The sequence below is a fragment of the Diospyros lotus genome, chromosome 1 (assembly GCF_014633365.1).
Source record: "Diospyros lotus cultivar Yz01 chromosome 1, ASM1463336v1, whole genome shotgun sequence".
Taxonomy (NCBI): Eukaryota; Viridiplantae; Streptophyta; class Magnoliopsida; order Ericales; family Ebenaceae; genus Diospyros; species Diospyros lotus.
This window is the reverse complement of record NC_068338.1, coordinates 51569792-51595992: the sequence shown is the minus strand read 5'-3', so window position 1 is coordinate 51595992 and position 26201 is coordinate 51569792. Positions and strand designations below refer to the sequence as shown.

The 26201-nt window shown below is 38.6% G+C and overlaps 1 protein-coding gene across 2 annotated transcripts; it reads left to right on the top strand.

Moving 5' to 3' along the window:
• Positions 1–558: 558 nt before the first annotated feature.
• LOC127803576 (dual specificity protein kinase YAK1 homolog) lies at positions 559–26040 on the top strand. Of its 2 annotated transcripts, none has more exons than XR_008023533.1 (18): positions 559–1380; positions 4840–5039; positions 5500–5653; positions 5759–5868; positions 5993–6062; positions 6181–6263; positions 6351–6429; positions 6540–6580; positions 7695–7817; positions 11419–11554; positions 12004–12118; positions 12228–12310; positions 15879–15953; positions 21970–22044; positions 22255–23066; positions 24266–24421; positions 25025–25412; positions 25507–26040. XR_008023533.1 is itself a non-coding variant. In XM_052339909.1 (18 exons), exons 1-18 carry the CDS (start codon positions 1189–1191, stop codon positions 25563–25565), a joined length of 2865 nt encoding a protein of 954 aa, XP_052195869.1. In that variant the 5' UTR covers positions 560–1188; the 3' UTR covers positions 25566–26040. The 2 variants fall into 2 exon arrangements, 1 of the variants encoding a protein (XP_052195869.1); XM_052339909.1 differs by having other exon boundaries at positions 560–1380; positions 25025–25326.
• Positions 26041–26201: the final 161 nt, after the last annotated feature.

Below are 26201 nucleotides of genomic sequence, written 5' to 3'. Positions count from 1 at the left end.
ATTGTGCCTCAGCACCTTGAGTGAGGGCATTTTAGATATTGGTATATCATTGTGTAGTCCAAGATGTACACAACGATATATCAATAATATTTTCCTTTCCTGAATTCCAGAGTGGAATAAGTTTTAAATTTCGGGCCTAAGTGATCCATGCCAAAGTTCGAGGCCCAACTGTAATTACCTTTTGTTTGGTTTAGGCAACAGTGCAATTAAACAATTCGGCAATAGCTAACCGTAAAATTCCTATGCGGGGGAGAGTGTGATTATGAAAACCCGAGGAGATGACTGTAATTTAGGGATTTATATATATAAATGTAAGTTCCTGAATTCCAGAGTGGAATAAGTTTTAAATTTCGGGCCTCAGTGATCATTTTCAAAGTTCGATGCTCAACTGTAATTACCTTTTGTTTGGTTTAGGGAAACAGTGCAATTAAACAATTCCGGACTGGCAAACCGTAAAATTCCGATGCGGGGGGAAGAGTGTGATTATGAAAACCCGAGGAGATAACTATAATTTAGGGATTTATATGTAGAAATATAAGTCGGGTGCATAGAGCTAGACGAGAGCTTCTGTACGGCAGAGCCTTTACCCTTGCGAACTCGAAAAATCCCATTTGGACGCAGAGCCGGTGGCTAAAGGAAGAAATCACTCTTCTTCTTATCTCCGCCTATTTTACTGATTTCTTTAATTTATTATTCCGCCTTAGATCGCCATTATCGCAGTGATCGTTGTCTTCATTTGATCTCGAAGAGTTCCAATTTCAATCCGATCGACTGTCCGCCGGTTAGTCCATTGACTGATCCGCGACTTCTCTCCTGTTGAATTTTGCCCTACTTGTCGTCGCGGTGTCCGATTTTGACGCGCTCGGGTTTCTTTTCGCCGAGGAAGAAGAAATCCGAATATCGCGAAAGGGGATATACATGAATTGGTGGTATTGATTGTGTGTGTGATGCATCTAATTAGAAGAATTTTGTTGATGTTCTGACTGATAAGGGGCTTGGTGAATGAGGATGGGTTTGGAATCTTCTGGTAAACTCCTCTGTTTTGCCAGAGGACTAATGTATCCGATTCCGCTGGGCTGCCAGTCGACTCGGTGATCTGTGAATTGGAGCCGTGACACACATATATCTTGTTATATCTATTTGTACTGATAGGATAAGTATATTTATCTGCATAAAGGCGCGGGGACAATGGACGAGGTCGGTACGAGTGAGGAAGGAAAAGCTCGACCTTCAGAGTTGGCAGTGGATGATAAATCGGCGCCGTCATTGGCGTCGCCGGCGGTACGGTGGCGTCCAAGCCAGTTTCTTTTTTCTCCCTATTCTCCCCCGCTTGATGCTGAGGCGAGGCCCCAAACTTTGCGTGTCGTTGTTAAAAAGCCTGTAAGTGTTCTTCGCTTCTTGTTTTTATTTTGTGTTTTCCATTTATGCATTTATATATTCGTTTTTGCATGTTGTACTTTGAGTGGGGACCTGGGTTCAGCTGGAGAAACTCTAGCATGCTGTTATTGCTTCATTTCTCTTTTTTTTATTTATTATGAAAATGATGATCAGGAAGATTAGGATTCTGTTCCAGTGGAGGAATAACGTGCTCCTGTCAACAGCCACTGGATAACAATAAGAAATTGTTGGCAATGCCAAACATTGCTTAATCTTACTACCTGACTTTATGTTGGGAGCTGTATCCTTTTCCAATTCCCAGTAGGTCTATAGACCTAAATAAGGAAACTATCATTGAGGAAGCTTTTGTTCAGAGTCAGATTTTGGCTGTAGCTACCCAAGGTTTCCTATTTACCTGGCATACTTTATAAGGAGCTCAAATTAGAGCCTCTTATACAAGAGGTGATTTAGTTGGTTATAATGCCTTGTGAGCACGAGGTCAATAGTTCTTTACCAAGTTGTCTTTGAACTTTCTCTACCTCTTCTTGCTAGTAACTACTTTTTTTCCCCCTAACCACTTTCCTCACTAGTGTGTCTATTGGTCTGACCTGTCCAAGTCTATTCCATTGCATTTTGCTCATCTCGTCTGGTATTCTGGTTGTCTTATTATGGATAATTTGGTTTCTAGTTGCCTGTTTTTGTATGATTACATCCATAGTAGCATCTTTGCATGTACCAGATATGCTTGTATTTTGCTTATGTTAGTCCTTTATTACATAATGCTCCATCTTATTTGCTTTTATCTTTAGTGATGACAGCCATGGGATTCCAAACATCTCTTTCCAAAGAATTCTCAATACCCCCCCCCCCCCCCCCCCCCCCAATCTATATTATTACACTCCCTTCACAAATAATATACCAAACAAAGGGTAGCAATTTCATAAATTTTGCAAAATATGTGATGTGGCTTGCATCATCTACTGAATATCGAAGATGGAAAATAAGTGATTACAGATGGTTTGGGCTACTGTAGGATGAAGAAATTGATGATCAGTTGTCTTCCCACTTTGTTTGCATCAATGCATTACAGTCTGCCTCCTTTTTTGAGGTTTATAGAGGTAAAACAAAAATAAAGGAAATAGTCCATAAAAAGATGGCTATTATGTGGAACCCATTTATGAATTGTATGAAGATAAGCTATGACTTGTATCATAGCTTATGTTAGCTTAGAGCTACTAAATCATAGATGCTAAGGGTATCCACATGTTGACTATAGGAGAACTTGGCAGAAACAGAGACTAACTAGTTTGTGTTAGAAACTTGGAGTTGCTTATTGCCATTAGGAATTATTGTACCATTTGTTAATATGAAACGAGTGAGAGGAACTATTTTTTCAGCAATCTTCTCTGTTTCACTTTTTTAATCACACCGCAAATGATAGTCTATTCCTTACTTCCAAGTTTGCCTTTTAATTTATTCTAAAATTAGCATCACAACTTGGTGGGAGACTTTAGGTTTGATATTAATTATATAGGGGCTTACAGAAGATAAGGCTATAGATATAAATGAATCAAAAGCTAGAATTCATGTAGTCTCGACAGGAGGATAAAGGCTTGGTATGTTGTTGTAGTAGCATTTCAAGTGTTACTCTTTAGCTGTGTGGTCAAGTAATCTCAACTAAGCCTTCTCCTAACTATTTGATCAGCCACATGGGTTTCTTGTTTTCCTGTACTTGTTCAATTATTTTGTCAACTAAACACAATTCAAACCCTTCTCCCAACTATTTGGAATATACTAGTATATATTTTTATAAATAACAACACTACTTTTTGAAACCTCTTTATGTATTACTATTATTATGTTTTTTTTTTTTGAAAGGGGGGGGGGGGGGTGTGTGGTAAGAATTCTATTCTAGTCCATGAGGTTGATGAGCTAAAATATTGTTCCCGTAATTGTTCTTGTGTAAACCAAATTGCCTACATTAATTGTACTTATTACTATTTCCTTTTGTCCTCTCAATTCATTTTTTCTTTTTTGGGTTTTCCAAAGGGATTCTTGTCATCAGTCTTGAAATGTGAAAGGAGAACAAGGACAAAATTGGACAAGAAAATAAGGTAAGAAGTAGGGATATAGATGCATGATATGAAGTTGGGTAGAAGGTAAGTACCAATGTTCATGGCAAGTCTGTTAGAATAGATTAGGTTTCACTATAAATTTATTAATTTCTAGAGAAGAGTTTGATGGGAGTGTTGGCTAGCAATGAGAGAAAGTAGGAGAAGATGGCTAGGCAAGATTTATGTTGTTACCAGTCAGTTTTTATTAATTGATCTCTTCAAATCCCGTCTCGGTCTCCTTTAATTTCATTTTGGCATTTTTTTTGGTTTTACAGTTAACTAGACAGACTCAAAGGAGAAGGACAAGGAGACAAAATTGAAAGTCAAGGTTGGATGTAATGGTGTTTTGGTTTTTATTTCTCTGAACAACTAAAAAGAAGAAGATGATTCCACCTTATTTTTTGATTCATAGTTTTCAAATCGAGAAATGCATCATGAATTGGAAGGCCTAATTTTCAAATCATGAATGGTATCATATTGTAAAATACAATATCAATTTGATAAGCAGCTTAAAAAATATAATCTAAAATATGTTTAACCAATAACATGAAGAAAATACTCAAAATAGTAATTTTAACCCAATTTTAACAATATTGATATCATGTATTGACACTAAAATAAGTTAGCAAGGATTCCAAAATTAACCGTAACTCTTACATAAGTCATAAACTCATAAATCATAAGTCTTAAAGTCTTAAATGATGAGAAAAGATTACTAAATTTATATATAATTATCCTCCCCTTCAAGATTAATGTCACTATCACAACTACTACCATCATTGTCATCTAACATGACCTAATTTCTGAATTGCGAACCATATTGTACAGTACATGTGATTCAGGTTGCAATTCAAAGCAAAATCTGATTCACTCTTGTTTCTTGACGAAAACTGTGTATACAATGTGTTAGAAGATGGGTTCAAGTTTGAGAAATGTGTTGACTAGTTGGGGAAGGTTGAGTGTGTCAAGGTCTATGAGATGCAGATAGGATGCCTCTACTCATGGTGGTCTATGTGGTTGGAGCAGAATGGTCATCCTTTTGGAGGGTGGCCTTGCTTAGAATTAACATCATCTCATTGAGCTTTCAAAGTTCTTGTTAGAGGGATATGCCAATTATTCTGATTTTTGTGGTGCTTTGTTGAGTTCCCAAGGATAGGGTTTGGGTAGTCATTTTCCCTTATATATTTAGGCATAAATCCTGTAGTACACATTTCCTTTTGTTCATGCCTTTGGTTATGGTTAATTTTTTGATTTTGGTTTGTCATATCTCTTAATCAGTTAATTGTTTGCGGGAATTAAATTATTTGAAGTGAAACCTTTTGATAATGGGCAACTTTCTCTACTGCAGTTGGTGGCTAGATTAACGAAGGACATTGTTGAAACATACAAAATATGCAACCCACAATTTCACTATTCAGAAGAATTGAATCCAAAGCGATTCTTGACAACCCCATCTGTTGGAGTGCTCAATGATGGCCATGACAATGCCAATTCAGATCTTATACTCTCTGTGAACTTTGTCTTGGTTAATATGGACACAAAACAGAGGTTTGAATTGTTCCTTATTCATCCTTTCTATTGTTGAAGTTTCATCCCTTTGTCACACTTCAGAGGTTATCTTTTTTAAGACTGCTTATTTGGTCCAAATATCTTATTTTATTTGTTAATTAGCTTATCAGGTCCAAACTACTAATAAGCTTATCAAGATGTTTTGGTGATTTTTGGGCTCTTTAAGTGTTTCTGCATACAGGGGTTGCTGTTGGGCTTAAATAATCCCCAAAGGATGCAACACTTTTGGAAAATTATTAAAACATAATCAGATTTACTTAGTTGTGTGGCATCGAAGTGGAGACTTTTGGTTTGAATTTATCAGCATATAGTTTTTTATTGATGTCACAACTATGTTTCTACATTTATCAGTTCATTGACATGTTATGTCTTCCTATTTCCTAATCCATTTTACACCACCTTAAATTAAGTAATTAGTTTGACAAGCTTTCCCTTGCAGATACATTGTCAAAGATATTCTTGGTCATGGGACATTTGGGCAGGTTGCTAAATGCTTGGTTTCCGACACAAACAGTTTTGTTGCTGTAAAAATCATTAAAAATCAACCTGCATACTATCAACAGGCATGGGTTGAAGTATCTGTTCTGACATCGGTAAATGATTCTTCTTCAGATTGGCTCTCTTGTCTAAAATGATAATTATATATATATATATATATTTCTACTATTGTATGTCATGCCTTTTTTCTCTCCCTGCAGTTGAATAGGAAGTTTGATCCTGAGGATAAGCATCACATCGTTCGCATTTATGATTATTTTGTGTTTCATCGCCATTTATGCATTGCGTTTGAGCTGCTTGATATTAATCTGTAAGTATGGAACTGGAACAACTATCCATAATTTATGTCTGTTTCTCATTGAAATCTTATTCACCACTTGGTGGTGTTGTAATTTTGACTTCCTATGTGCTGTCCTGACATTATTACAAATTAGGTATGAGCTTATCAAGATAAATCATTTTAGGGGATTATCACTGAGCATTGTCCAGCTGTTCTCCAAACAGGTATGACCCTTCCTGGCTGGAATTTATATTACTATTGTATATCATTTCCTTTAAATGGTCATACGTATTACTCCAAAAAGATTTTATCATTCCATTTCTTTTTAATTATCGAAATTAGATTTTGCGAGGATTGTCTCTGATGAAAGATGCTGGCATAATTCATTGTGATTTGAAACCCGAAAACATTCTTTTATGCACAAGGTCAGCTGCTTTTATGATGCTTTGAATCATGAATTGGGTTTAACATATGTTTCTTGTTAAATTAATCGGTATGCATGAAATTAACAGTGTGAAGCCAGCAGAAATCAAGATAATCGACTTTGGATCAGCATGCATGGAAGATCGGACTGTTTACTCCTATATTCAGGTCTTTGTCCGCGCTGTGCTCAAAATCTTGATTTAATTTTACTGTGCTTTCTAAAGTTACCTCATTTAGCTGGCAAGGATCTTGCTTGATGACACTTGTTTCTTCTGCAGAGCCGCTACTATAGATCACCCGAAGTGCTGCTTGGCTATCAGTATCCTTGTGTTATATTTCTTCCTTACTTTTTTTCTTGCCTACTGCGAATGGATGGAACCTCAGTGGAACTTAAATATACTTAACATGAGTTCATCCCGACCACTAGCAAAGCTTGAGTTGGGAGGCCTAGAATTGGTTTTGGTTGGAAAATCTACTGTAAACCTTAATATTCATGGATGAGAAGAAAGATCATAGCAATGAGCTAGACTTTCTTCCATCTGGTTGATGTTGGGGAGAAGTGGCCCTCTGCCTGTGTGGTGTCGTGAGATGTTGGAGAGGTATCTAATATTCTCTCTTGTTGAGGTCTTTACTCTAGTGGGTTGCCCAGAATATGAGAGAGGCACCCCCCCAAGGGGGGTGAGGTATTGTTTATGGATAATGATGAGAGAGAGTAGAGTGCAAGGTGAGAGTGAGAAGTGAAACAGAGGGAGAATATGAATATTGCATCAGTGTTTTTCAAGTTCCACACAGGTTTGTTAATTCAGCCAAAGCATTTACGTTTAAGAGGCCTTCAGGACTATAGCACTGCTTCTTAGGGACTGTGAAGCCTTTTCACTAGGCTGGTCTATGTGACCTGGGGACCTTGAAATGGCAGACAAGGAAATGGTATATTCTGATTGTCTCAAACTTTTGTTGTGCATCTAATTGCTCAAGATCATTTAATAATTATAAGCATTATTAATTTATGTATAATATTTTGCATTCATAAGAAAGTTAAGCAGTATGTCAAAACATCCTGATTTGTATGTATCACACAGATAATAAAAGAGTTTAGTACAGGATTGACTAGAATGGTGGCAAATAGTGTTTGGTTTGCATAAATGGTCATCCATGTCAATGGGATACCAATAGCCTCCCCACCCCACCCCAAGAAAAAACGAAAAAATAAATAAATAAAAAAGTATACCACTTAAAGAAGCCAAATGGAGTGGGCTGATGGGGCACTTAGCTGGTTCAATCAGTTTCTCCCATTCAAAGTGGACAATAGTTTAAGCCATTGGTGAAGTTGATGCATTTCAGTGATAAATTGTAATCCCATTTTTGTTCTATAATCAGATTTAATCTGTTCCGGTGGCATGGAATTGCAATTTAGACCTTAACCCTTCTTCCAGGTATACTACTGCTATTGACATGTGGTCTTTTGGGTGCATAGTTGCTGAATTGTTTCTGGGGTTGCCTCTATTCCCTGGGGCATCAGAATTTGATCTTCTAAGGCGGATGATAAAAATACTTGGGTATGCCTCCATATTTTTGCTGGTATTACAAGTTCTATTCTCTTAGAGGTTACCGTCTGTGATATGTGGACAACTTAATTCTCATATGTGGAAGATTTCTGCTTTACCTGTTGGTTCTTTAAAACTCACTTTGAAAAGCCTCATGATCCATCAAGGTAACAAGAAAAACTGATGAACAATTTCTTGCCAAACTTGAATTCACCAAGTAATTGCCATTTTCATTATGTGAATGTGATCCAAGTAAATTTTGTTATGAAAAACAGAATAGACCAAGTAAATTTTGACAGATTTGGCTGGAGAAACTTTTTTATGCTATATCAAATCATGGTACTGCTAAATTTGTGGGCACATGTTATGTTAGGATATAAATTCTACATTTTGTACTTTTAAGCAACTCTCTGTTAAAGTTCAGGAACTATTCCAAATTGAAACTAATAAAATAATGTGAAATAAAGTAAATAGAAGTAAAAACTGAGATCATGTGACAAAGCTTAAGTAATGAGCAATAATTTTAAAATAATGTTTGAAGTTTGTAGTTGGTGATAATGTATTTTCATGATCCAACTAATTGCATAAAAAATGGAGGTTGCCTTTCATGCACCTTGCTGAATAACATGAACTGTCTAAGTTTTGGTGGATTATGATTGCAAAATCATATTGCTAATCCACAACTCAAGAGCTTGAGCTATCAAATACTCACAGTATTTAGAAGAAACATAAAAATCAAAATAATTAGATTAATATCTGTCACATTACTACCGTGAATTTGGTACACTCCTGATCCGGTATGGATTAGGAGATGATTTTGGTAAGAACCGAATAGAATAGAGCAAGGAAGAAGGAGAAAGAGAAAGAGAGCGAGTAAGAGAAGGAAGAGAAGTTTCTGATATTCAATTCAATCATAATTCCCTAGCATAGTTTAGGAGAACATATATACCCGTTTGGGTGCAGGTGCTGCCACAGCAGATCCCTTCCCCATTTGGTTATAACCACCCTTTTGTCCTATTCTAACGCCTCCATGTGGGGAATCTTACTACCTTACCTGGTTACTTCTAATAGAGAAATTACAGCAATATAAGAATGAAAATTACAGCAACAAAGGAAATTACAGCAGTAAAAGGAAATCAATTTTTTTTTTGATTTTCTAATTCACTGTCCTGATGAGCCTTCTGTGACAATATCTTTTGTACAGTGTCCTCTATTCATAGAGCCCCTGACCTAGTCTTTCTAAGATCCCACGATCGTTTGACCACCATAATGTGATTCCTTGTGAGACATCTTTTATTTGCTTGCCCAACTCAGCTGGACAACCTACTGGTGACCCAATTCAATATTTTATATCTCACTCGCATGCTGTTGCGATATAGCCACTCCCTGTTACATGTATTGTGATTTCATACATGCTAATGAAGCAAGTGAAATGGTCATGCCCCACATAAAATAAAGCTGCTCTACTGGCTAGGGAGATGAAACAAGGTGGTTTAATAGGAGATTTTGGAATGCTCAATACTAGACCTGTGGTGAGAGCTCTAGGCTTTCTTTGAAGATCCTGGACATATTTTAAAGAAATCTAGACTGGACACATATATAAAATTCATTGTAAAATATATTAGATACTTTGCTAGGAATATTATAGGGTATAGATCCTAGTTGTCACACCCATAGTTGTGACAACTAGGAATATTTGGCTGTACAAGTGAGGAGAAGACCCAACAAGTCTTGAAAGCTTACTCTTGTATAGTGCAGTAGTTTCTCATTCTCCTTAAACTCTCTCCAGCTTTTTCTTGCCACCTGTGCCCCGTTTCTGCTGTAAGGCTGACTTAGCATTCATTACAGGATGAAAAAAGGCAAATTGCCTGCAATGGTTAGCTTGGGGCCATAGCTGTGACAAATTGGTATTTGAGTAGGTTCACAAATGAAGTGAACACAAGGATGCCCTAGGGAGATAGTGATGATAGTGGCTTATACCAATTGGAGAGGCTAGGCTGCATGAACAACTTGGAAAAGAAAGTCACAGACACCATTAGTGCCTTGCATGCTAGCTTAACACCATCAAGGCATTGAGAAGATCCAAAATAGAGGCATTAATTGCAAAAGTGATGATAGTGGCTTATACATTTTAGATCCATCCATAGATATTAGTTAACATTTCTAATCTCTCAATAAGAGTATGCTTAATCGTTTGGGGAGTGGGCATTATGTCTACACTTAGCTGCAAAGTGAAGTGATGAAGTTGTAGATCATTGACATGGAGTAGGATATATTAGTTCCTTTTGTATAAAACAAAAATAATCATGAGTCCTAATCCCACTAAGTGGGGTTGGCACATGAATTGTAGACCTCTTGTTATCTTTATCCATGGTCATACTGCTGTAAGGCTATTATATCCTACGACATGTTTAAGGTTCCCATTAAAGTTTATTTTATTTATTATTATTTTATTTTCCTATTTCTCTTTTTCTACGAACTTCCTCCATTTCATCTGCTTGCTTCATAGGTGCATCTATCAGTCTCTTTTTCACATGTCCACACCATCCTAACAATGTCTCCAACATCTTATCTTAAATAGGTGTCCCTATAATGTTATTATGTGTAATCTTTTTCTTATTTTTTTAATATGAAACACATCTACCAGATCTCAGTTTTGTTCTTATTTTGCACATGTTGGCACTTAATAACCCAACATTTTTAGCCATAAGTAACTAATACAATTTTATAGTTGTCTGATAAAACTTCCCTTTTATATTTAAAGAATTTTAAGATTGCATAAAATGTTGAACACCTTTGTCATTTTAATTATCTTGCCTTGATTTTATGAGTTACATCTTCTGTATTTTATGAGTTACTCTTAAGGAGTGTTTTCTCGATAATTTGAGTTTAATATATTCTTTGTGTGTATCATAATTCCATATAGTCTCTTATATCCATAGAGACTTAGTCCATATGGAGTTTTGTGATGCTGATTTGATTAGACCTCAAGAGCAATTGAATTATCGAATACAATATGTTTTAGACTCGTTTGACTTGTCAGGCAACCCAAAATCGATCCTGACCAATAACTTTTACACAACAACAACATATTAAATCTTAATCCCACCATGTGGAGTTGCCTATATGAATTCTAGCTCACGGGTCATTTCTATCTATGGCTATATTTTTTGTGTGACTCTTAATAAGTCGTATCATACCTAAGAGTCCCCCATCAAGTCTTTCTTAGTCCAATTGTACCTCTTTTGGAGATGAATTTCTACCTGAAGTTCAACTGTTATTTATAGCTTATTCTTAATGGAATCTACTTTTTTGGAAGTTCAGCAGCATACACTTGATGCAGGTACCCACCTCATGGAAATGGGGGGACTGGTTCCAATTTGGAAATTGGGGCTTGCCTATTTGATCTTGGTATTCCATCCCCAGCTAAATTCTTCAAAAAACAATGTGAATACTAATGAATCTTTGTTTGTTTTTAGTTGATATTTACTTGGAGTTCTTCTGTGATCCTGTTTTCTTCTCAAGCAAAGTGAAAACTAGTCTCAGATACGCAACTATTCAATCTTATGCAGTTGTTGGCATGACCTAGTGGTGTATGTTTATAATTTTGCAGAGGACAACCTCCTGATTATGTATTAAGAGATGCCAAAAACACAAGCAAGTTTTTCAAGTTTGTTGGGAATGTCAACCATGAGTCTATGAGCAGACGGAGTGCTTACCAAGCATTAACAGAAGAAGAGTATGAAGCTGTAAGTGTTCTTGTATCTTTTTCCCCCCTCAAGGAGGAATCTAATAGCAGATAACAAGGTACTGGCACAAGTGAGTTGTGTAACATCTCTGACTTATTGTGCATAGGTTGGCAAGACTTCTGACTTGCTACTCTGATTACCTCATTACTTGCATGAATTTGTAACGATTGGAAATGTGATTACCTAGTGGTTGCCACCCATAATTTTAGGGTTTCATGAAGATAAATTTTGGAAAACAAACCTCAGACTTATCTCCAGAGAGTGGTGTGCTCTCATGTTTAAGCTATGACTTCATTCATTTGATAGCTTTTAATATTAGCCTGAACCATCTCTTGGCCATATATCAGGCAGCACATCCTAATTTTTTGTCCTAAGAAAGTATATATGTTCTTAAATTGGCTGTGGTGTACATTCCTCATTTTATTGTCACATTTGTTATTTCTCATCAGAGGGAGTTGAAAAAGCCATCAATTGGAAAGGAGTATTTCAATTATATGAACCTTGAAGCAATTGTCACAAAATATCCTTACAGGAAGAACTTGCCTGACGAAGATATTGTTAAAGGTTAGCTTTGCATTGTTATAGGCTCTATTCTGTACACACGCTTTGTGAATATGTTACTGTCTTCCTTCTAAGAAGAAATTGTTTGATAGTGGTTGTGGATTTCTTACAGAGAGTCAAATACGATTAGCATTGATTGATTTCTTGAGGGGACTAGTTGAGTTTGACCCAGCAAAGCGTTGGTCACCTATGCAGGTTAGAGAGAACTTTTATTACTTGTTGCAATTACTATTTGTTCTTTTGATTTCTTGCAGGTTTATTGGTCAAAGGCATAGTTGTATTGTGCACAAGCTGTATATGCAAACAACATCTGGAAATGATAATAGAAAAGTAAAAAACTATCTAGAAGATTCAGAAGAAAATATTGCTCATTGTTGGGGGACCAGCCCTGGGGGAAAATTATTATCTGGGTGCTGCTTTGACTTTTTTAGGAGAAGGCCTGCATAGTTTGTTGACTTCTCAAAAAAAAAAATATATATATATATATATAAGACAGCAGAATACAAAACAAAGGAAAAAGTGGCTAATTTGAGTTTTATTTTTATGCATGTGGCAATTCAGATTAAAGGGCCTCCTTTTAGATTCTTACAGATAAAGTTGTTTTGATTTTTATTTGCAAATTTCCGAATATAAGCAGGGTGTCAGGGCTTGTGACTCGAATAGGCTGGCTGGTTGAGAATTAATCAGCGATAGTAGTAGTAAGCTGAGTAGAGAGAAGGGAAGAAAGAGATAGTGAGGGAGAGCAGATGAATATAGAAGAAAAGAAGGAAATCTGAAGTTGATTGATAATTTCCTTGTTGTAGCCAAAGGTCTAAGAAGGATATATAGGCCTCGACAACCCGAGGATTCCTTCCCTAGACGGTTATAACAACCTATTTTGTCCTATTCACGCCCTTTACACATGGGCTACTTTTGGAATATTCTCTCTAACAAACTAATACAGCTAGAATTTAAAACAGATAGCAGAATCCAAAGAAAGCAATAACAGAATGCAATGAAAGGAAATTGGGACGAGTATCGCCGTGTGTGACACAGGGGGATCACCTGTGGGTCGTATCATAGGGGAAAATTATGCTATCAGGCCATATGGAGTCCTTTTGAGATCTAGAATGTTCTAGTTGGTCATTTTTATAATAGTCAAATCCTAGTGGGTAGAAGAGAACCCGCATTCTGCCAAATATGAAAGCTTCTATCTGAATTTGCATAATTTATTTTTTCAGCCTGTTCCACCTCTAATACCAAAAACCTAACCCGTTCTTTTCTCCCTAACCTAACCCTAGGAACTTTCAGTAACCAAAATCCACCATATTTCCTGTTGTAGGTGGCTTTAGACTATAGTTTCCTAATATCCTACTCTATGGAAGTTATCATATGCCTGATAGATTTCAAAATAATTATAAAATGAGATCCTATTTCCACTGAAGAACTGGCTTGCTTCATAATCTTGCAACCAACAACAATATATCTAGTCTTTATCTCACTATGTGGAGTCAGCTACATGAATTCTAGACTTTCATATATTTCTGTCTTTTGTCATATTTTCATTTAGGTCCATACATTTCATATCAAACTTTAATGTCTCTCTCAAAGTCTTTTTGGGTCTGCCTCTACCTCTTTTTTTGACTAATTATTCCATTTCATCAACTCTTATCACAGGAGTGTCTTTTGGTCTTCTTCTCACATGATCAAACCATCTTAGTCTAGTCTCTCTCATCTTCTCCTCAATTGGCACTACTCCTACCTTATTATGAATAATCTCATTTTTAATTTTATCTTTTCTTGTATGGCCTCACATTCATCTTAGCATCCTCATCTTCGCTACGCTCGTCTTTTGCTCATATTGGTATTTAACTGCCCAACATTCTGAGACATACAACAAAACTGGTCTTATAACTGTCATATAGAATTTTTCTTTTAATTTTAATGGGATTTTGCCATCACGTAACACCCCTGATGCATTTCTCCATTTTAGCCAACCTGCCTTAATTCTATGCGTGACATCCTCATGAATTTCTTCATCTTTTTGAATCACTGATCCCAAATATCGAAAATGATTTTTTTCTTTGTATGATTTGGTCTTCCAATTTTATTATAACATCCTCTACTCTTGCATTCTTACTAAATTTACATTCCATATATTTTGTTTTCCTTTTACTTAATTTAAATATCTTAGATTCTAAATTGTTTCTCCACAACTCAAGTTTAGTGTTCACTCCCTCTTTTGTTTCATCCACTAACACTATGTCATTTGCAAATAGCATACACCATGACACTTCTGTCTGAATGTGTTTAGTGAGTTCATCAATCACTAAAGCAAATAAGTATGGACTTAGTGTAGAACCTTAATGCAGTCCCATTGTAATTTTAAACGGTTCAGTATTCCCTCCGCATGTTCTGACCCTTGTCTCTGCATCGTGATACATGTCCTTAAGGGCTTGTATATAGGCTATTCAGACTCCGTTCTTCTCTAGGGACCCATCATAGGCTTTTTCTAGATCTATAAACACCATATGCAGGTCTTTCTAATGATTCCAATACCTTTCCATTAGGCGCCTTAGTAGGTATATAGCTTCTATTGTTAACCTATCAGGCATGAAACCAAACTGATTTTCCGATATGTCTATTTATTTTTTGAGCCTCTGCTCTATTACTATCTCTCAAAGTGTCATGGTATGGCTCATTAACTTCATTCCTTAGTAATTTTCATAATTCTTCATAATCTTGCAACCAAGATTCCTTATTTGATGCGCAATTCTAAAGATGTTAGGAGTTACTGAAAATTTTCTTATGATATTGATTTCACCCTTGAGCCTTTCATTAAACTTGATCCTATCTCTTAGAAAGTGGCTGAACTTGTTTTAGAAGCTATACAAAGCTTTGGAAAACTATAACCTTAAAAAATCTATTTTCATGTAAAATGGTCTCACCCTTAGATCAACACCCCTGAATTTTTTTAAGCAGAGACCATACTTCCACGAGTCCAGAACCCTTGCCTTAAATGAGCCTTGCTTCTTGAGCCAAAAATGTTTTACCTAATCTGATGTTAAGGCAGCATGTTGAAGATCCACATAAGTGGATGGCTATTCTTTTGAACTTTTCATGTTAGTTAAATAAAAGGTTTAGATTTATGGATTGTATGGGTCTATTGAAGGAGTAAGGATCTGTCCTTTGTTAAATTGGGGAAAGAGAGAGTTTGGGTTATTTCAGAATCTCGGATGCCATGAAATGTATCTAATTTGCTTTTGTTACTTTGATATTCTATGGCTATTTAAAACTCACTGAAAAATCTGTTAGGTTTATTAATAGGTAAATGATGCAACATATGGCTTTCTCCTTCAGTAGCTTTAAATACGGAAATCAAGGAGGAAGGTGGAGACTAAACTTAAATATATATCATAATCAGTGGGTCTCGCATGGATGTGAGATAATTTATCCTGTGATAATTCTTCTTCAAACTTAGTAGGAAAATGTGATAAACTAGTTAGATGTTTCAGCGAGATCCAAAAACCTGCTTTTATGTTTAACTTAAGAATTTAATGGATTGAACCTGCTTTTATTGTAAACAATATTTTGTCATGGGGATGAGGTTGTTGATGCAACTATATATTGAACTCAGTAACCATGGGAAGTTCCTCTTCTTGTTATCTGTTCCATTAATTGGGAGAGTTTCCTGTCTAGAGCCTTAGATGGGAGGATACTTTCTGCACTTTATGTACTATTAATTTCAAACTAATGATCATTGACATATGAATTATGTATGCAGGCTTCAAAACACCCTTTTGTTACAGGTGAACCTTTTACATGCCCATTCAGACCTCCTCCAGAGACCCCTCGTATGGTGAGGAGATAGTCTTTTATTATTATTATTATTATTATTATTAAACTTAATGGTTCCACCTCTGCAACTTCTCTGAAGGTGATTTTGCAGCACTGAGGTTATTCTTCTAGCTATTATTGTGAATGCTTACTGCATTTCATGAATGTATTTTTCTGATCCTGGTCTTGGCTTTAAGAAAGTTTGGGCTTGTCATTAAATAATTGCGCTTTGTATATTGTCACGGAACCAAGGCCGGCCCAGGCCAATTTTGCTGCGGATTTATTTACTTGCTGTTTCTCTTTATTGTTCAAGTGTGATTCTCTTTTTTCCAGCTGTTAGTTAGTTAGAGAGAATGTCTAACTGTAAAGGTGGCTAAGATAAGACAAAATAGTTTGTTATGAGGGCTGTGATCTGCTATGGCAACACCCTAGGAGAAGCTATATAAGCTCAATCTTTCCTTGTATGAGATTATTGATTATCAAAAAAAGAATACATATCTGATTCTCTCTCAACTTCTCTCATTCACTCTTGCTCTCTCTCAACTTCTTCCTTTCTTCCCTCAATCCTTCAGCTACATCACCCGATACACATTGAACTAGGAGGCTGATTGGCGTCATATTCCATAACTATGACATTTGGTATCAGAGCCTCGGTGCTAGTAAGATTATTAAGGTCGCAAAAGATGGCTGAAGGAATACGCATGAAGAACATGGAGTCGCAGCTCCAGCAACTCAGCTCGGCAGTGGGAGAATTTCAGGATCGGATGGACCGCCTAAAAGTCAGCAACCAAAAAAATCATGATGCTATTATGACAGTTGATCGCAAGATGGAAGGAGGACTTAACCGAATGAGGGATGATATCAACCAGATGAGGGAGGAGATGGGTAATCAGCTTCAACAATTTATGTTGATGTTTACCTACCAAAATTAGGTTAGGTTGTCTCCCGACTTTCCTCGTAGAGATAGAAACGACCCTATTTTACAGAATGAGAGGATGAATCAAGTTAATAGAGCCCATGAGATTGTTGTCGAGCAAGGAGATGACACTGAGGCGTTGTTAGGTGAGGAACGGGAGGACTGGACTATTCCTCCCCCACAAGGGTTTCCCATGCTCCGAATGGAGATACCCGTGTTCGAAGGGACTAATCCTAGGTGGTGGATTAGGAAGTGTGAGCGGATGTTCGGATGGTATAATGTGCCAGCAGAAAGAATGGTGGCCTTAGCTGTTGCTTACTTTGACAATATGGTGGATGCATGGTTCCAAGGGTGGACCCGAACGAGGGAGAATTATACTTGGGGGGAATTTTCAGAAAAGCTTTGTGAGAGGTTCGGGGAAAGGACTATGTCGGACACTATAGAGGAATTCAATAAGTTACGACAAGCGGGGAATGTGGGGTCTTATTTGAGACATTTTTGAGGAGTTGAGGTCATTAATGAGTAACAATGACCCCCACCTATCGGAAGCTTACTTTGTTTTTAGCTTCCTTAGCGGCCTCAATGAGGATTTGCGGCCTGATGGTAAAAATGATTAGACCTCGGACAGTGGAACAAGCAGCGGAGAGTGTCAAGTTGCAGGAGTTAATGGTTGAAGCCCTTATGAAAAAGCAGAGACAGCAATAGAAAGTGACGTTAGGGGGAAATTGGCAGCAAGGGATGAGTAGCAAAGGGACTTATAGAGACCCGATGAAAGGAAATACAGGGGGGAGAAATGTTGGTGGTCCGTATCAGGGGGGACGATTGGAGGAGCCTAAGAGGCAACCAGACGCATGTTACAGGTGCGGTGATAGGTACTATCCTGGACACTAATGCAAACGCTAACTGTTACTCCTGGGAGGAGATAGAGATGGTGAACTGGAGGTGGATGATAGAGAAGAAGTAGAAGATTATAGGGAAATTAGAGGGGAGAATGATGGAGAAATATCCCTCCATGCCCTCAAGGAATCACCAAGAACAAGATAATTAAGGTTGAAGGGAAGGTGAAGGAAGGCAGTTTGTCAATTTTGATTAACAGTGAAAGCACACATAGTTTCCTTGACAATAGCACCGCTAGGAAGCTAAAGTGCCAACTCACTGGAACACCGCCCTTGAGTGTGGTTGTTGCTAATGGAAATCGGGTGTTGAGCAATTCGGCCAGCCTTGGATTCATATGGGAAATGTAGGAAGAAAAATTTGAGGCAGACCTCAGGTTGTTGCAGCTAGGAGGGTGTGATGTGGTATTAGGAGTGGATTGGATGAAGGGGGTGAGTCCCATAAGCTTCGATTTCAACCGTATGGAAGTCTCCTTTGATAAAGAAGGGAGAAGAATGACGCTTACAAGTGGGCAAGAGGTTGCTACCTGCAAGATGATTATGGGTAAGAGGCTGCAAAGGGTCCTCAAGAGCAAATGGAGTAAGCTCATATAGTTGTTTTCCATTGTGGAAGTGGAGGAGAATCCTAAGAGGGAAGGGCTGGGGGAGCTACAACTCACTGTCAGTCACTAGCAAAAAGGTGCCGATTAGGTATGCACACTACCCTTTATTGATGAATTGTTGGCAGACTTTAAGGACCTCTTTGTGGAGCCAAAGACCCTCCCTCCTAACCGAACGTTTAACCATTCCATTAACCTAAAACCGAATGTAGAGCCAGTCAATGTTAGGTCATACCGATATGCCCCCGTTCAAAAAACTGAAATCGAAAGGATGGTAAGAGAAATGATGAGCCAATCCTTCATTAGACCAAGCCAAAGCCCCTTTGCTTCTCCCGTCCTATTGGTAAAGAAAAAAGATGGCACTAGGCACTTTTGTGTAGATTATCGCCAACTTAACTCTTTAACCATCAACGATAAATTTCTCATACCCTTTGTTGAAGACCTTATGGATGAGCTACACCAAGCCAAGTTCTTTTCCAAGCTAGATTTGCGCTCGGGCTATCACCAAATAAGATTGAAGCCCGAGGACATCCACAAAACGGTCTTCAGAACACACCATGGTCATTTTGAGTTCTTGGTGATGCCCTCTGGGCTCACCAACGCCCCAGCCACTTTCCAACCTCTAATGAGCTGGATATTTGAACCCTATCTAAGAAAGTTCATCCTTGTGTTCTTTGATGACATCTTTGTGTATAGCCCCACCTTGGACCAACACCTCTCCCACTTAAGAACCACTCTTGAGGTCCTTAGAAGAAACCAACTATTCATCAAAAGATCCAAATATGCATTTGGCCAGAACCAAGTGGAATACTTGGGACACTTAATTTTAGAAAAGGGAATCAGTACCGATCCAAGAAAGGTGGAAGCTATGCTCAGTTGGCCTAAACCCACTATAATAAGAGCTCTTAGGGGATTTTTAGGGCTTACTGCTTACTACCACAGGTTTGTTAAAGGGTATGGGGTCATGAGCAAACCACTTACAAACTTATTAAAAAAGGGAAACTTCCAGTGGGGGTTGGAGGTAGATTCTGCTTTCGAAGAGTTGAAGAGGGCTATGAGCAGGGTATCCACATTAGGGCTGTCGGACTTCAACAATCTTTTTGTGCTTGAGACAGATGCTTGTGGAGTCGGGATAGGCGCAGTTTTGATGAAAGATGGAAGGCCATTGGCTTTTCTAAGCCAAGCCCTCAGTCCTAAACACCTTGGACTGAGCGTTTATGAGAAGGAGTTCTTGGATGTCCTAATGGCTATGGAAAAATGGCGCCATTATTTGGAGGCGGAAAGGTTTGTAATCAAGACGGATCACGAATCCTTAAAGTTCTTGCTCCAACAAAAGCTCCAAACTCAACTCCAAAAGAAAGGGATGACCAAACTAATGGGGTTGGACTACTCTATTCAATATAAGAAAGGGAATGAGAACTTAGTAGCAGATGCATTATCTAGGTGCCAGGAGGAAGCAAGTGCAGCCGCCCTGACCATGGTAATTCCCAAATAGTGTAAGGAGGTGGTGGACAACTATGACGGTGATGACCATATTAAAAGTCTGCTGGAAAAATTGGCTTTGGGGAGTAGGGAGGCAGAAGGATATACGATGGTGGATGGTTTGTTGAGATATCAAGGCAGGGTAGTAATAGGCCACAAGGAGGAGCTTAAGAGGAAAATTCTGCAGTCACTTCACGAGTCCCCTTTAGGAGGACACTCGGGCATCTAAAACACCCACTTGAGGGTGCGGCAACTATTCCACTGGCCGGGGCTTAGGGGGTCAAGGACTTTGTTTTGGGGTGTGATACATGTAAGAGGTGCAAACATAAGAATGTGGCATACCCAGGACTGCTGCAACCACTACCCATCCCAGAACAATCATGGACAAGTGTGTCCATGGATTTCATTGAAGGGCTGCCACGATTTGAGGGTAAGGATTATGTAATGGTGATTGTCGACAGACTGACCAAGTTTGCACACTTTGTGGGGCTAGCGCATCCCTACACAGCCCAAGAAGTGGCACGAGCGTTCACTGATCGGGTAGTAGCAATGCATGGGGTCCCTAAGGCTATCATATCAGATCGGGACAAGATATTTACCAGCCACTTTTGGAGGGAGTTGATGAAAAACATGGGCACAGAACTCAACCTTTCAACTGCCTATCATCCTCAATCTAATGGGCAGACAAAGAGGGTGAACCAAAGCCTCGAAACCTACCTCTGATGTGTGTGCTTGCTGCAACCTAAGAGTTGGCATAGGTGGTTAGCTCTAGCACAGTGGTGGTATAATTCTAGCCACCATGCATCTATAAAGATGTCACCCTTTGAGTTGCATTTGGGTTTAAACCTCCAATTTTACCAGTCACTGAAGAGTGTATCTCAGCTGCAGCAGTTGAGAGTATTTCCAGCAAAGGAGAGGGGTGATACAGCAACTCAAGCAGGAGTTGGCATTACCCAAAATCGAATGAAGCAACAGGCCGATAGGAGGAGGACTGACCGAGAATTTGAAGTAGGAGAGAATGTTTACCTACGGCTGAGGTACCCCCATCTTAAGTCCATTTCTCAAGGACCGGTCTCTAAACTCAGCCCTAAATACTTTGACCTCGTCCCCCATAACGGCCAAGGTAGGCAAAGTGGCTTACCGTTTGCAACTCCCCGAAGGATCCAACATCCATCCGGTATTTCACGTTTCCCTACTAAAGAAGTCAACTGGACAGGAAAGAGTGAACGTGAGATTACCCGTTTTACCCAAGAAGAAGGAAGTCATGAAAGAGCCAGAGGCTATATTGGACAGAAGAGTCATCCACCACTAAGGGGCTCCTCTTATTCAGGTGCTGGTCAGATGGCAAGGAGGATCCGTGAGGGAGGACACTTGGGAATACCTTCCCCAACTACTACAACAATTTCCCCGAACCGCCAGCCTCTTAAACATTTATCGAGGACAAGAAATTACTTAAGGGAAGGGTATTGTCATGGAACCAAGGCCGGCTCAGGCCAATTTTGCTGCGGATTTATTTACTTGCTGTTTCTCTTTATTGTTCAAGTGCGATTCTCTTTTTTCCAGCCGTTAGTTAGTTAGAGAGAATGTTCAGCTATTTAGGTGGCTAAGATAAGACAAAATAGTTTGTTACGAGGGCTGTGATCTGCTGTGGCAGCAACCTAGGACAAGCTATATAAGCTCAATCCTTCCTTGTATGAGATTATCGATTATCAAAGAAAGAATACAGATCTGATTCTCTCTCAACTTCTCTCACTCACTCTCGCTCTCTCTCAACTTCTTCCTTTCTTCCCTCAGTTCTTTAGCTACCTCACCTGATGCACATTGAACCAGGAGGCTGATTAGTGTCACATTCCATAACTGTGACATATATTTGACTCAATAACTTGTTGGCTTCTGTTTTACTACATTCTTCTGTAATTCTAGTTTATATATTGAGAAAGAAATTTTCTTATTTTCTTGTGATCCATATTAGCATTTGATGTTTGTGTGTATGCTTTTGACCTTGTCTTGATTACAATAAAAATTGTGTTGATTCTTAATATAGAATTGCATCCAGTTATTAAGGTTTTATTTCTTACTCTCTTTTTTTCCATAAGTTATGGAGGATATTTTAACTTGTGCTTCCCCCTCTTCTCCTGCTGTATGTAGCCTGTTTCTCAAAACATAAAAGTGGATCATCACCCAGCTGGAGGCCATTGGTTTGCTGCTGGACTCTCTCCTAATGTGAGTTGACTGCTTCTTAAATATGCTATTCTTTTTGTTCATTGGGATTGGTAATGTTTATAATATAATATTTGTTTCTGCTGGAACACCTAATTCAACTCCTGGCTGGATAAACATGACATGCGCATGTATTGAAAGAAAATAATTTTGTATGATCATAATCTAGTGTTCTACTTCTACCTCATTAAATCATATTTGCAATTGACATAGGTTTCCAGCAGGACCAGAATTGCACTGCATAACAGCCCACATTTTCAAGTTTTGCCATATGGATATTCAGCCAGTTATGGCAGTTTAGGTAGCCATGGAAGCTATAACGATGGTGCTGGTTTTGGTAGCAGCTATGGAAGCTATGGAGATAACAATAATATGCTGGCATACTATTCTCCTGTTGGCCCGTCTGGGATGAAGGGTGCTGTGTCAATACTCGGGAGTAGTCCTGACACAAGACGAAGGATTATCCAATTCCCACCCGGAAATGGACTTGGTGTAAGTCCATCTGCTGGAAATTTTGCACCTATGTCCCTGGGGAGCAGTCCTTCGCAATTTACGCCTCCAAACTCCTATAGTCAGGTTTCAGCTGGTTCTCCAGGACACTATGGACCAACTTCACCAGCAAGAGGCACTTGTCATGGGTCACCTTTAGGAAAAATGGCTCCAGCCAGCCAGTTTAATAGAAGAAAAAATTTGGGGTATTCTGGAAGTTTGCATACCCAGGAGAGTTTGGCATCTCATCAGTGGCAAGGGCAAGTAACGGATGGTGCTGGCCCTGGTCAATCTGAGGGAAACTCTCCTGTAGTTGGTACTTTTCCATTGCATCTGCCATCAAACTCAAATGTCTCAAGCTGGAAGCAGCAACGAGGAGGCAGTGGAGTCCCTTCTGGTTACTCTGCTACTCATAATATTCCAGGTGCATTAACACATCCAAATATGCAATTCTCCCAACCCATGGAAGCTGTTCAAGATAAGCCTGAGACCGGTCTCTCATTGCCTGATCCTGGAGATTGGGATCCAAACTATAGGTAGCCACTCAAACTGTTATTCTGCGCTGATTTACATGCATACTCCTTGCCCTTCAAAAATAATTTGGAGTCCATATTGGTTTATTTGCAAATTGTTGTTTCTATCCCTTAAACAAACTTATTGATAACATTTGGGTAGACACATTCAGTTGTTGCCTATTAGGAATGCCATGTTACTAACATGAGAGAATACTTATAGGGAAGCTCCGTGTTGTTTTGGACACCTACTGGCAGAAACTGTCAAATTTGTGTCGGCCTGTTAGGCAAACTTCTAATCATTTCCTATTATTTGATAATTTTCTTGAGAAACTGGACACTCCTCAAACACTTGGGAGGCACTCACATCAATAGAAAAAATACGCATGTCCATCATTTGAACAAATTAGACCTGCATTATAACTTAAAAAGTAAGTTGGAAATCAGTTGTAAAATAAGAATAATTTCAATTTATATCTAGTGGTATTTCCACTAGCCCTTTTTTTCTCAATAATTTTGAAATACAAAAGCTTCAATTTTTTTTTTTTAGGTATGGAGTTTTCTAAATATCCAAACATATATGTTTTAAAGCTGGAAGGATTATTCTAAATATATGTTTGGATATTTAGACCCCCTTCCTGCTTTAAAACAATATCAACTTTAACTCGATTCTGATCCTCTGCCACTAGCTAGGACACACTGAATAAGCTGTCATCTGACCTTAAAAGGACATTCTGACTTCCTCTGATGTTAATTTAAAGATCACATCAAATGTCATATACTTGCTCTAACCATATTATCACTTTTGGAAACAGTCCTAAGAAAAAATGCTAGACCAGATTGATGAATCCTTCAACATGTATGCGCACCCCCAGACCCCAAATTTAATGTGTCATCAGGAGAAAATGTGGATCTTTCGTAGCAATCATCTGAAACCTTGGGGGGGTTCTGTTCAAGGAATTCACATTTGGGTAACCACTTGTGTGCAATAACTTCCTCTTCCCCAGGTTGTCACCAATCTAATGGTATTTATTGAAACCGGTTTCAATTCAGGGTGACCATACGATATCCATATGCTGACAATATTCTTCTTGTGGGCCATCAGTTATTGTTAGTTCAATTGATCATTTTTCTTTGCTTAATTTCTTTACCTTGAATTTCTTGAGCCATTTTCTAATGTCTGCTCGTGTGCTTCATCTAATGTAATATTGGATTCGCTTCAGTGAAGAACTTCTTCTACAAGAGGATGGTTCAGATGTGACCTTTATGACCAATGAATTCAGTAGGGGAATGCAACTGGGCCAAGCTTTGATTCCTGCAGATTCATTGGTTTGTGTCAGAAGGCCTAACCACTTCAGCACTAGTGTATCAACACAAAGGTAGTTTATTTCGTCTTCAGTACATTGTTTTATTGTTTCTCTTCATCACCATCATATTCTTGTGTGTCCACGATAATGATGGATATGTTCACTATTTGACACTATATTTGCTTCTATTTCATGTGACTATTAATATTGTTGCATAGTAGACTTTGCAATACATTATAATGTTCAGAACTAGTTGAATTACTCATCTGAGAATGCTGAAACTTGAGGCTGGGTCTTGGCGGAGTGGCAAGGTTGCTTTCTAGTTTTTTAATGCCGAGACAGTCTCTCCCCCAATAACATAAGGCTGTGTACATTTGAACCTCCCTAAGCTTCAGGCCTCACAGTGGGAGGAACCCTTAACATTCCCCTTTTGAAAATATCTAAACCTTTTAACTATCTGGAGGAATTTGCATGAGATATCACAGTTCTCACATTGAATTTGTTTGAAGTGCCACATCTGGAAATTTTCATGCCTTCTAAGAGGGTGTGCATATTTGGAATGGTAATGTGTTCTCTTTTGTAAAAGATTGTCTTTCTTTCTCATAATAATTTGCCTTATTTAATCAACTTAAAGAAGGCTCAGCCAGGTTTCTTTTTACATTCGATGTGATTCAGGCCGCTTATTCCTGCCTTTTCTACCGGGGAAGTCAACAACCCTCCTTCAGGCCATGATGTGCATTTTGGGTATATCCGCCCCATGACAAAGCATTCACATTTCATGCCTCACTTGCTGCAAAGTTCTCCAAGCCGTCTGGGTCAGCAACCTGTTCAGCGGTCCAATCATGGGAGATATTCAGCTGTTCGTGGCAGTGAATGGAACCAAATTAAGGTGCAGCAGCCAGGTGCTTCCAGCCTCAACTCTGGAGGTCCTCGTTCACCAGGGAGTAGTAGATTATTCAGCAATGGTACATCATGGGGTACTCGACCAAATCCACCTTTTTTCTGAGCCACTACAATTTCTTACTAAAATCCTGTACTATCAATGAATATATTCTATTTAGAGGTAGTTTTTTTTCTTCAAAACAAAGAAAAATATTAGCATTAAAGAGAAATAATTAGTTTTTTTTGTCATAACTAACCAAGGGATTTTATTGTAGGGCGAAGGGGCAACCATCCCATCCCTGACCTTCCACCAACTCGTGGAAGAAAAGACTAAGGAAGCATGACGATGCCGCTGCTGCTGCCGCCGCAAGTAGCTTAATTTTCTATCTCAAGGGGCTCTGCAAGAAAAGTTGTACAAATAGTTGCAAATCCAAATCATTCTCATTCATCGTGGTCACATAAATTTAATATATGATTGTGGTTTGGTTTTTATGGTTTTTCGTCATATTTTGGTAGTGAGTAGCCATGGCAATAATTGCCGCCTCAAAGCCAAAATTTTGATTCGCTACCATTATTGGTACAGTTGGTGAAATTTAATCAGGCTGCAGGAAGAAAAATATCCACTACAAAGAAGTCCAGGTGATGATGATGGCTGGACCATCATGTGTTGTTCTATTGCAACAGTGTGGGAAGCTGTGATTCAAACGGGGTTAAGAGAAGTTGTAAACCAAGAAGGGGACATAGAATTGCGATTATTTGATTCAATATGATCGGCAATGCATTTTGCCCTTTTATTTTCACTGCATTCATTCATGTTGCTTATGGCATTTGACCATCTGAAAGCCGAAGTAGCCGTGCTCCTGTTGCAGCACATGTTGGTTGAGCAGTTGAACTAAGTTTATCCGCAGGATGTGACAGACACAAGGTCAAAAGATATGGCAATCGCTTCGAATGCAACTACCCTGCACCG

What these genes read in the sequence shown, in the direction of transcription:
- LOC127803576 (XM_052339909.1), top strand. Translation starts at nt 1,189, where the DNA reads ATGGACGAGGTCGGTACGAGTGAGGAAGGAAAAGCTCGACCTTCAGAG. An exon ending in AACATTCTTTTATGCACAAG is followed by an intron (nt 6,264 to 6,350) that starts GTCAGCTGCTTT and finishes TGAAATTAACAG; the next exon opens with TGTGAAGCCAGCAGAAATCA. An exon ending in CAGAAGAAGAGTATGAAGCT is followed by an intron (nt 11,555 to 12,003) that starts GTAAGTGTTCTT and finishes ATTTCTCATCAG; the next exon opens with AGGGAGTTGAAAAAGCCATC.